The following is an 11,439-nucleotide window of genomic DNA, read 5'->3' as shown; positions in this document are numbered from 1 at the left end:
TTGTATTTTAAAGAACTCCTCCTACAGAATCCATCGTAAGGACTTAAAAATCAGTGTGTGTCATCTAGACTAGTGTATGATCATGATGGTTTGGCCGTGGCGTGGCGTTGACTTTTGATGTTTCGCCATGACAGAGGAAATTGATATAACTTGAGTGTACACGGTTGGATCTACCTCAAACTTCACAGGTTTGATATCAATCCAGGCCTGAGCATGTCTACTTTAAAATATTCATTCAGTGATGCAAACTGGCTCGATAGCGCCCCCTACAGCATTTCAACGCAGCAGTCCCAGCTGAAGGCAAAATAGTGCACAAAGGAAGTGATGTTTCTCTCCTTGATTTGTCTGAAAACAGCCTGAGTCCGGAAACATCTACAAGTCACTGACAAAAGACCTTCGACTGGGCAACACTTTGACATGCGCTGGAGGACATGCTTTTATGTAAATGTCAAATTGATCAGCAGGGCACCGCAGGGAATCGAACCCCATCCCAGTATAAATCAGGAGTAGCCATTACCGGTGCCTTTTGCTTTTTGACACTACATAGAAGGAAAAGCAAAACCTGCATTACCCACAGCATATGGCAGCATTTCATATTATGTCAAAATGACAATTATATTGTAGTTGTTCACCAAATGTCATTTGTGCATTATCAAATATTATCAATACATGTTAGACTTATAAATGCTGTTGTAATGCAGGAAAAAGAAACCCTTGTCATTTATTTTTACAACACCTAATACACAAAATGGTTAAAAATACCAGTTTCATTTCATATTTCATGCTTGGCCATAAATAAGCTTAAATAACATACAACTCATAAAGTTAAAAGTAAAGTTAAAAATCACCAAATAATGCTCACTAAAAACATACATCTACAACAGTTGTAAAGTATTACTGTCCTATGTCAGAAGATATACATTTAAAAGAACAAACAACCGCCTCATGATCACTAAAATATGTTGGCAACACTACTGATTCAATTTCATAATGTGATGTTTTCACATACACATGGTCAATTAATGTGCCCTTCTCTGTTGTGGGCTGTGTAACATATTGAATGTACCCTTTGTCTGTTAGAAATTTGCAGATTGTTGATGATTTCAAGATGTCCTCATTAAAATCTCCCATGATTGCAATTGTGTTACTTTTTGGATCTAGCCAATCAACTAATTTGCCTAGATGTTCTTTAAATAAAGACATGGGATAAGATGGTGGTCGATAAATGACAGCTATTAATATGTTACATGTAACATAGTTATAAATAAAACATTCCAAATTCACATTTGTTGCTTTGATAATATTATATTCCAAATTGTCTGCACTATAAAAGCCGACTCCACCATGCTGTTGTCCTTGAAGTTCAATCAGTGCTGGATTGTTGCTATTGTAAGATAAACTTCGTGGACAACCATGAAAAGTAAAACCATCAATCTTTACAGCTTCAAATGAGGAAGCAGCAGGTAGCCATGTTTCTGTAACAGCAATACAGTTAAGCTGCAATTGCTGTGTACATAATGCCAAATCAGATACATGGTGTGTCAAATTTTGCACATTCATCAAAAATACAGTAAAACTACTTGTACTAAATTTGTGTCTAGTTATATTTTGGTTCAAGAATTGAGGCATACTCTGAATTGTATCCTGAATACCATCCTTACAATATATGGCTTTATCTTCAAAATCTTGAATCACCAAACCTGACAAAGTTCTAACACGACTTAGGGCTACATATGCCTGGCCTGCAGAAAATACTTTCTTAAGAGAAACAACAGCACTATCTACAGTAATACCTTGTACTTTATGTACCGTACAAGCCCAAGCAAGTTTCAGCGGAAACTGTCGGCGCATACCACCTTTGTTAGTAACTTTTTCTTCCTCTGGTTCAATACCGGTGGAACCAAAGAAAACTAAGCTACTCGTCGATTGTTTCCTCCTCTGCGCGCCAACATGCTCATCATCAAACTTAACATACACTTTGAGAGGAAACTTACCCTTATCTACACCAACTATATGAGTTACAGTACCGCAAACCCCATTAACAAGACCATCTGTAACATCCACGTTTTTACACAGCATTACACGCGCATTTTCACCCAACAACAGCTGTTCAGTCAAACATGTGTTATATGTTTTCGCATGATGTCCATTTTTCAATTCTAGTTTGCCTGTTTTCTTATTATTCACAAAATCCTGAGCATCTATCTCGACATATTCAGGACAAATGTTAAGCAGCTGTGCCAAATTATGCTCATTTACTTGTTTATTTGTAGGAAATATGTGTAAAGCTGAGCTGACTTCACCAGTTTCACAATGTTTCAATATTTGTATGTCACTGCTTAACATTGGGGTTTCTTTTGATCGAGTTCTCACCCTGTTCAATAGCTCTGCGAACACGTTATCTTTTTGCCTAACGATTTGTTTTAATTCAACGACCTTAAACAGATTAGACCACAAGCTGACACCTACATCATCTACATATAGGGGTTTCCCTTTTACTGGAGGCAACTGGAAAAAATCTCCAACAGCAACTACACTCACATTTCCAAATGGTGAGAAATCACCGGTTTGCTTAATCTGTCTTAACCTACCGTGAACGTATGACAACAACCTATGATCAACCATTGATATTTCGTCGATTATCAAAATCTGAAGATCACTATATTTAGCGCGCAAAGAATTAACTTTTTCCTCACCCAAAGGTGTGTAGGGTAAACCAACATCTTTTCCGATACTAAACGTGTGGTGAATAGTAGATGCATGCAAATTATATGCAGCAATCCCTGTAGGAGCCGTTAATAACACACTAATATTGTCTGGATGACGACACACCGCTGACAATAGCCTCATTGCCTCATATTGAATCGCTTTTATTAAATGACTTTTTCCTGTCCCTGCACCACCTGTGATGAATACATGGAAGGGATCTGGATTTTTCCCTAATACTTTCTCTAAACACCATTGTCGAATTTGATAAAAAACAGCAAGCTGTGTCTCATTCAAAGATCTAATTAAAGCCAAACCTTCACTTCTACACATGATGTTTTTTCTTTTTTCCAAATGTGCAACATGTTGACTAGTTACTGCTAAATCTGGAATATTTTCCTCATGTTCTTCCACTATCTGTTGTTTGTCTTTTCGTTCTTGGTCACACTGTAAACGCTCCAACTCTTTTTCTGGGCACAACTCACACCACGCATCCTCTAATACACCATCTCTATCAATTGTATTCTGGATTTCATCCAATTCATCTGCTTTAATTTCAAAATGACTTCTATTCAAATCAACAACTGACTTAACACGATGTCTTGACCCATCACTAAACCTCACATGACCATTTTCATAAAACTGTGCAAATGTCTCACAGTTTGGAGGTTTTAGCTGCACATCTGCACGATACGGCAAGAACAACTGCATTATACTTTGGTAAAACAATTCTGGATTTTTTGTCTCAGAAAAGCGCGCGTAACGAACAACTGCAGGATCTGTTAGTGTTCTTTTCGTGATAAAACCACAATCATTCTTTAATTTAATGCTGGCCTGGGATTTTTCATTTTTACTCAAAACACGATATTCAGATGCAAATGTTGCCATACACATGTCATTGAATACACTATCATTTGGCCTATTTTTATAACGGTCAACAAAACTAGTCATCCAAACATCTTCTGAGGTACAAGCGCGCGATCTTGCCTTTTGTTTCAACACACTCAAAGGCAAACTCATTCTAACTATATTGTCCCCTGTCGGTACAAATACAACTTTCCTTGAACATTCCTTTAAATGCATATTTGTCAATCTGTATACAGCTTCTTGAGCACACACATCTCTGTTATGCAAATACACACTGCCTAGATTTTTCAATGCCTCCTTTGCACTAACATTTCCCTCCTTAGATGCTTCTCTCTGTGCATTCCCTAACAACAATCCCATCTCTTTCTGCCTTAGACATATAAGAGATAATATAAACAATGCACGCATACGCATCAACAACAAATTGCAAGTCTAAATTTGCCTGCCAACATTTTAATAGTGGTTTGCTATACTGATTTATCCAGACTTCATTAACTTGCCTCTTTAACACAATATGTGTATTTCTAGCTAAACACGTATATGCAGCCTCAAAAGTGACCTGATCAATCCCTACACTTTGGAATAAATGTACCACACTATCAAAACTATTCTTCTCATTGGAAAGAGCATTCTTGATTTTTGTCATTATCTCTGCTGCATGTTTTTTCTTCATGTCATTTGAAGTTTTCTGACTATGATTAACACACGTTGAAGATTTATCTGTCTCACAACTGCATGCTTTTTTGCACTCTTCATCATCTTTACGGCGACATATAAACGTTCGAGCGGATGCTGGCCTCAGAAAATTGAAACGACAAACCGTGTTTTTCTTTTTACAAGTTTTTGAATGTCGTTTTGAATGCTGCTGCACAGAAGTGACAGTTTCCAATAAAGTCTCATCTTGGGATGGCAACTCACATGTTATATATTTATCAATAAATTCAACTACTTCTTCATCTGTGTTTTTATCAATCAATGGAGCATTCTCTATCCAAAACAAACAATGCACATGAGGTGAACCGCGCTGCTGAAATTCCACTCGATAAAAGTAATCCTTAATTTTACCAATCGGATGTGATGGCGACATAAGTACCTCTCTCAAAAAAACATGCCAGCGGAAATCAAACATCCTGGCCGCAGTGACAGGATTGCAGCGTAAAAGATCACACCTGTCTGCCCACTCTAAACCTGCAGCAGTCTGTGCTCTACCTTCCTGCTTCAAAATACTATCCAGAAGATTTGTCCAGCGCATATCAGCAGAAGAAAAGGAACAAAACCAGGTAGGAACACCGAGCTGACGAACACAAGCAAGCAGATCACGCTGTGCTCCTTGCCAAAAAGCTGGGGTACCTCGAATCGGTTTAAGGAAACGATACCCATCATCAAACTCCAACAACTTTTTCAAAGATTCATCATTTTTTAACATATCGTTTACCTTATTATCAGGTACGTTTTGAGACAAACAGCCTTTCCCTTTTCGTAATGCTATGGATACATTAGAAACAACCTGCTCAATCTCAGACATGTACTGCGCAAAAAAGATATATTCCACATTGTGTGCAAACCTACCATCCGCATGTAGAATTCTGTTATTAAAATATCGCGACAACGTCAAACGATTTGCTCTACTTTCATGATAAGTATTACGTCCCTGCGGAAACAACACCGGAAAGCATTTGGCTTCGTTTGCATGATCCGAAAGCAATTTTACAGGACTATTTCCTTCTGCTGGAGCAAGGTTCAATATATCGTCAAAATATTGATCCAGCATTTCCTGACCAATATCCACAGGCATGAGACACGTATCCTGAAACATACAATGTTGTTGTCTATCGTGCAAAAGCTCATCTTCACAATCAACTTTACCACTTTCAACATCACCATCAGTGTCTTTCCCTAAATCACCCTCTTCCCTACAAAACTCATTTAACCAAGCTTCATTAAACTCTACATCTTTATAATGCACATTTGTCCTTTTTAAATATTGCAATGCCTGCCTTACATGCATAGTATCAACAAACTGATACTCATAATGCCCTTTATACGTTAACTTGCGTTTCAATTTTACACGCAACAAAGATCCTTCCATATTACAACGAGGCAGAACATTACTAGTCTGCACAATATTTGCTGGAACACATGTTACCGGTCCATGTACACCATTCTGTCCTCCCTTAGGTAACGCTAACATTTTCATAAATGGTATATGTAAAGAAATCAAATGCTGCTCTAAACTATTCAAACATGCCAACTCTGGTGGAATGGGATCAACTTTCAAACTGTTTATTGCACATTCAGGTGGCATTATACCTTTATTAATCTTACCATGACAAGTGTAACAAATCCACAGACAACCTCTAGCTGTATCCAACAACTGACATGGCTTTTCACAGTCCTTATTACATTTGTGTAAATACACTTCAGTGATACATTTATCTGCAAATGATGCTACTGCTTCATTCTTGTTATAAAAATCCCTCTTACAATTCAAAACCTGATGTCTAAACAACAATCTATGACAGACGCAACACACAAACTCTGGCCCATCCTTTACTTTAGCCAAAAACTGCTCCATAACAAAATCAAACTGCTCCGCCTTTTCTTTCAATTGTTGCCTCTTCACTTTGTTGGCTGCTAAAACACGCTTCTTATGGTCAGCATTTCCATAATATCTCGCTTTAGTCATGGCTTTTACACTTTGTCTATGCAACATATCTCTCCTATATTTGCTTACACTCATTTCCTTAACTTTCTCCCTATGCAACACATTTTTCTGATATTTCCCGATACTCATTATCTTAACTTTCTCCCTATGCAACAAATTTTTCTGATATTTCACTTTAATCTTTTCCTTACGTTTCTCCCTATGCTGCACACTTTCCTGATATTTCTTTTTCATTTGTAGATACTTTTTCTTTATAAAATACTTAGAAATAGCATTATTTGTTGCTGTACTCTGTTCCTGGACTTTCTGATCGCTCTTACTTGTGTTCTCTGTCACAGCGCTAACCCATGAACATTCCTCTGCACTCTGCCGTCTCAAATTGTACACTTTGGACTCAGACCTGTTCAACTTGCAGCTACCATAACAACTATGGAGTTCAGGCTGATGAACACAAACAACACTTTCATAATGGTTACCATTACAATTTTCTAAGTAGATCCCCTGTTTTGAAAAACACCTATATTTGCAACTATATTCTAGCCATCGATCATCATGATAAGTAAAGATATTAACTCCTAAACAATCTGCTGCTGCCTGTATTTCAACCTCAGTTGCCCAACTGCCAACATATCGCATTTTTGAACTTTTAATGTATTCTACCACTGAAGAATATTCACTTCTCAAGATACTTTTATAGTCCGCAGCATTACTCTCTAATTGTTTCACAACAGCAAGTCTAATTTTCCTATGGTTCTTTTGTGTTCCACTAACAGCTTGGGAAATCGCTCTAAAGAAACAGTTACCGTCAGCCACTATTTTCTCATTCTTACACGGCGTTCCCAACAGACCAACTTCTGTAGGCATTGGTGCATCATATTTCTCAAACTCTACATTAAACTGTGTACATAAAGCCTGCGCAACATCTTTACAAATGGGATCAAACCACAGCTTTTTCGAAGTTACATCACTGACAAACACAACATCTGAATTCACTACAGCCACATTATTCCTTTTCATTTTCTTAGCAGCACAAGTTTGCCCTGTAATCTTACGCTTTGTACCTCGGTCAACTTTACTTCCTGAAGGAATACCACATACCAGCGATGAACCGAAAGCCATGGATGCAGTTTCACAAGTCGTGACAGTGTCAGTACACTTTGTTGTTCTCAACTCAGACTTACTGCCCCCGCAAATGACACGAACACCAGCAATCTCATATGGTCTGTCATTTTGAGTGAGAGATGTAGACAAATTGCATATGAAACTGTACACCTCTTTAAGACAACTAAAATATACAACAACACTATTACCGTTAGGATCTGGCATTCCAGCAGCACTGCGCGCATGGGAATCAACAACCGCATAGCGTCCGTTTTGACGAATGACTGCACACGTGGTACCACACAATGTTAGCAAACATGTATCGTATTTCTCAAACATGTTTTTCAAGCCATTTTGTAGAGACATGAATATGCCAGCCTGAATAAACTCTCCATCAACCACACTGACATCACCCGATACATAGTCACCATAACGAAACTCAAAGTTATGTCCATCTATAACCGAGTGCTTTGGCAAATCAGGAACACACAAGAATTTAGATGATCCACTAATCTTCTTGTTGTCTCTCAAAGACGTGTACAACTGATCACCTAAAACTACGACCCTGTCTAGATCTTTTACCTGCCATGCAAAAACACTGTCAACCGCATGTTTTGCCAGACTTACCAAACCAACAGCCATACATTGGAATCCCCCATATTTAAAGCGATTACTACCCTGATGATACGAACCTGTTACACTATGTTGAACATGGCTAGAAGTACCAGCTACTACAGAAGACCATAATACGCTGGAGCTAGGGCTAGCCTTGCTCTTCACCTTACCAGATCCTGATGAGTGCTGATGATGAAGACTCTCCTTGTCCGGCATCTGTAATAAAGATAAATGGAGATTTTGATCAGTGCGCTCCCATCATCATCCTCATCAGAAATAGACAAAACAAAACACTCTCGATCACAGACTGTATTACACCTTTAGTTAGTCTTCATCTAGTTAGGTGTATTTATTGAGTTCAACAAAAAAGGCTGGTTACTATTTCCATGTTTACACTTGATTTCATCTAGACTATATTACGTTTCCAAAGTGCAACTACTACTACTACAAATAATAACAAAACTGTTTTCAATCATGCATATACTACACTAACAATAGCATAGCTGATGACTAGATTCAAAAACATTCAGACTAAGAGCACAAACCTCCTCTGTTCCAACCAATTGAATGGGACTGGTAGGTGCATCATGGGAAAACACCTCCACAACACAAGGGGTTCCCTCCTCCTATAAAAACAAAATACCACATGAAAAAACACAATGTATAAACTGCATAGACATGGGGCTTTAATGCTACAAAAAATATCAATTTGTAATTATCATTTATACTACATGAACAGTGACAATAAAGTAGCTTCACTAACTCCATTACAAGAAAACAGAACGAAACAGAAAATTTTCATTCAGAGCACCTACCTCCTCGCCTGCAGCCACTGTCTTGACACTGGTAGGTGAATCCTGAGAAAACACCTCCACAACACAAGGGGTTGCCTCCTCCTACAACACAAAAAACAAAATACCCCATGAAAAAACACAATGTATAAACTGCATAGACATGGGGCTTTAATGCTACAAAAAATATCAATTTGTAATTATCATTTATACTACATGAACAGTGACAATAAAGTAGCTTCACTAATTCCATTACAAGAAACCAGAACGAAACAGAAAATTTTTAGTGAGAGCACCTACCTCCTCGCCTGCAACCACTGTCTTGACAATGGTAGGTGAATCCTGGGAAAACACCTCCACAAAACAGGGGGTTGCCTCCTCCTACAACACAAAAAGCAAAAACAAAATAAAATTAAACAAAATGAATGAACCACATTACTAAAATACTTCCTTGCAAGTCTGCTGTGACACAAAATATCTTCTGGCTTCTAGTGCAAGAACAAAACATCCTTTATAAACATTAGGTCTGTATTATACAATTTGCTTCGACTTTACAGATATACAATGCGTATAACTAATCCATGTTTTTTTATATGCAACCTTATAGGCTACCAATTTAAACTAGACTTGCATGATTGTAAATAATGCTGAAGTGTAAAATACATTCACACAAACCTCCACCGGCAGAACGTCTTTCACAGGACAGCCAGGTGAGGCCTCACAAGACACGAGCTGGGTGCCAGGTTTAGCCACAACCTAGGAAGGAAACACAATTGAAAGAACTGTATAAATGTACTTTATCATTGTTTCACAATTACTCCCTGAATATTACAAACAGGTAAATATGTCATTACTATCTTCTCAAACTATACAAAAGAAAAATGTAAATATAACATTTAAAAAAAGAAAAGTTACCAACCTGCTGCTGTCCACGTTTCCTTTTTGAGGCAACAGCTTTCTGCCGGCGGACCACATTTGGCTTCTAATGTAAGACAAAAACATTTTAAATACAAATACAAATTTGGGGCATAAGTAAATTCATACAATATAACAGTCCCATTCTGTGTCAAGACAAAACACTTATAAAAAGGCCTCACAAATACAATTTGAATGCAAATTACCAGTTTGCCTTGTGGAACAGCCGTGCACACAGGGCTAGGGAGATGCGATGGGACAGCTTTGTCCATCGCATCCAACACGGCACTGCTGAAACGGACGGGATTCAGCGGGATGAAACACTTGACTGATGTTTCATCTGCCTGTGGAAAACAAAAGAACAAGACCATTGTTGCAAATGTATCTTGAAAATAAGCCAAAACATGCACACAGGTACAGCAACAAATGGATATCACTTTGTCCGCACAGTGTTACACTAGTCAGGAAAAATCTTCCACTCCAAAAACTAAAACACACATACAATATGCAATGTCTCACCTTCCTGCCCTTGCTGACAACTGTCCAGTCAAAAGGGTTTGACGGACGCGGCACAGGTGCTTCTCCCTTCACCACCACCTTTGGTACAAAGGTTCTCCCAGGGGGTGAAGTCCTGAGAGGAACCTGGGGCGTAGGTGGTGGTGTCTCCAATAGCTGATAAGCAGACATCCAGATCAGCTGAGAGAGGATCGCCATACCGCCAGCATCACTCAGGTGGACCTGCAAAATATAAGCAATAAATAACATTTTACAAAACAGAAGTTTTCATGTCTGTATGAATCTACAATGAATTGCACTTTAAAAATCAACTAAACTTGAGTATAGTAAGTTTTTCATTGGCAATCTTATCAGATATTGTTCTACTTACACCATCTCTGCTCCACAAGTCCAGGCGATCCAAGGGGAAGTGCTCAGCGGTGGGAAAGTATCTGATACCTAAAAAAAAACAAAAAAACAACAACACTGAAACAAAAAACTCACACACACACACACACACATCATGAAACAGTGAAATATCTACATATATTAATTTGTCACTTTATATCATATTAACTGAATGAATTCTTTGATTCCTATAATCAGATAGGCCAAAAAGAAATCATCTGTTATACATATCAAAACTAACACTAAAACTTTCTTTTCAACTTACCCATGCTGGCTGCCACACGATGGAACTCTTGCCGCATGAGTTCCTGAATACCCAGGTCTGCATTCAGGCGAGGTGTGAAATCCTGGACAAAGACCTATACAAAACAAAAGTATTTCCATAATGATGAAAATTATTGTATACAATTTTCACCAGGTAACCCAATCAAATAATGCGTAGTACCAAAGACTATTTACTACTATAAAGCATACCGTTGTCCAAAGACTGCGCGCGCTGCGCAGGAACTGTCGAAAGTCAGCTCCCGCCTCATCAACCGTCCTGCTGGCGGTCAGGTTGTTGCTGGGGGCCATCACACAGACTGCGTCGGGTGTCCGAGGTACAGCAGCATGCAACATCTCGGTCCTCAACTCAGACGCACAGGCCCCCGGGGTCGACATGAAGCCAAAGGAGAGGCGTCCCTCTGGCATCTTCACAAATCCATCTACCATGGCCCGTAGATGGGAGGCTCCAATGACAAGAACGAACTGGAACAACAAACAATTTAATCAATTACAATCAATAACAACTCTTTACATCAAAGGTTTTTTATTAAACTCTGAACCAATAATACCTTCTTGTCAGGATCCTCAGGTGGAATGACCAATTTGTGACTG

The 11,439-nt window shown here is 38.5% G+C and overlaps 2 protein-coding genes across 2 annotated transcripts; both read right to left on the bottom strand.

Annotated features, from left to right (window-relative positions):
- Positions 1-838: 838 nt before the first annotated feature.
- On the bottom strand, positions 839-8,756 carry LOC122990595. The gene is given in 3 exon segments (XM_044363984.1): positions 839-3,940; positions 3,942-8,170; positions 8,500-8,756. Coding segments are annotated over 2 exon segments (7,275 nt in total). The 5' UTR covers positions 8,500-8,756; the 3' UTR covers positions 839-894.
- LOC122990603 lies at positions 8,177-10,919 on the bottom strand. Its single transcript, XM_044363994.1, has 7 exons — positions 10,829-10,919; positions 9,867-10,614; positions 9,665-9,727; positions 9,421-9,501; positions 9,046-9,126; positions 8,770-8,850; positions 8,177-8,580 (listed from the first exon to the last, which is right to left on the bottom strand). Exons 2-7 carry the CDS (start codon positions 10,029-10,031, stop codon positions 8,443-8,445), a joined length of 609 nt encoding a protein of 202 aa, XP_044219929.1. The 5' UTR covers positions 10,032-10,614; positions 10,829-10,919; the 3' UTR covers positions 8,177-8,442.
- Between the last annotated feature and the right edge of the window lie 520 nt (positions 10,920-11,439).

Source organism: Thunnus albacares, chromosome 2, assembly GCF_914725855.1.
Source record: "Thunnus albacares chromosome 2, fThuAlb1.1, whole genome shotgun sequence".
Lineage (NCBI taxonomy): Eukaryota > Metazoa > Chordata > Actinopteri > Scombriformes > Scombridae > Thunnus > Thunnus albacares.
Note: the sequence above shows the minus strand (reverse complement) of the source record. Positions and strands in the feature narration are given on the sequence as shown.

What these genes read in the sequence shown, in the direction of transcription:
- LOC122990603 (XM_044363994.1), bottom strand. Translation starts at nt 10,031, where the DNA reads ATGGTCTTGTTCTTTTGTTTTCCACAGGCAGATGAAACATCAGTCAAG. An exon ending in CTGTTCCACAAGGCAAACTG is followed by an intron (nt 9,728 to 9,866) that starts GTAATTTGCATT and finishes GTCTTACATTAG; the next exon opens with AAGCCAAATGTGGTCCGCCG. An exon ending in GGAAACGTGGACAGCAGCAG is followed by an intron (nt 9,502 to 9,664) that starts GTTGGTAACTTT and finishes TTTCCTTCCTAG; the next exon opens with GTTGTGGCTAAACCTGGCAC.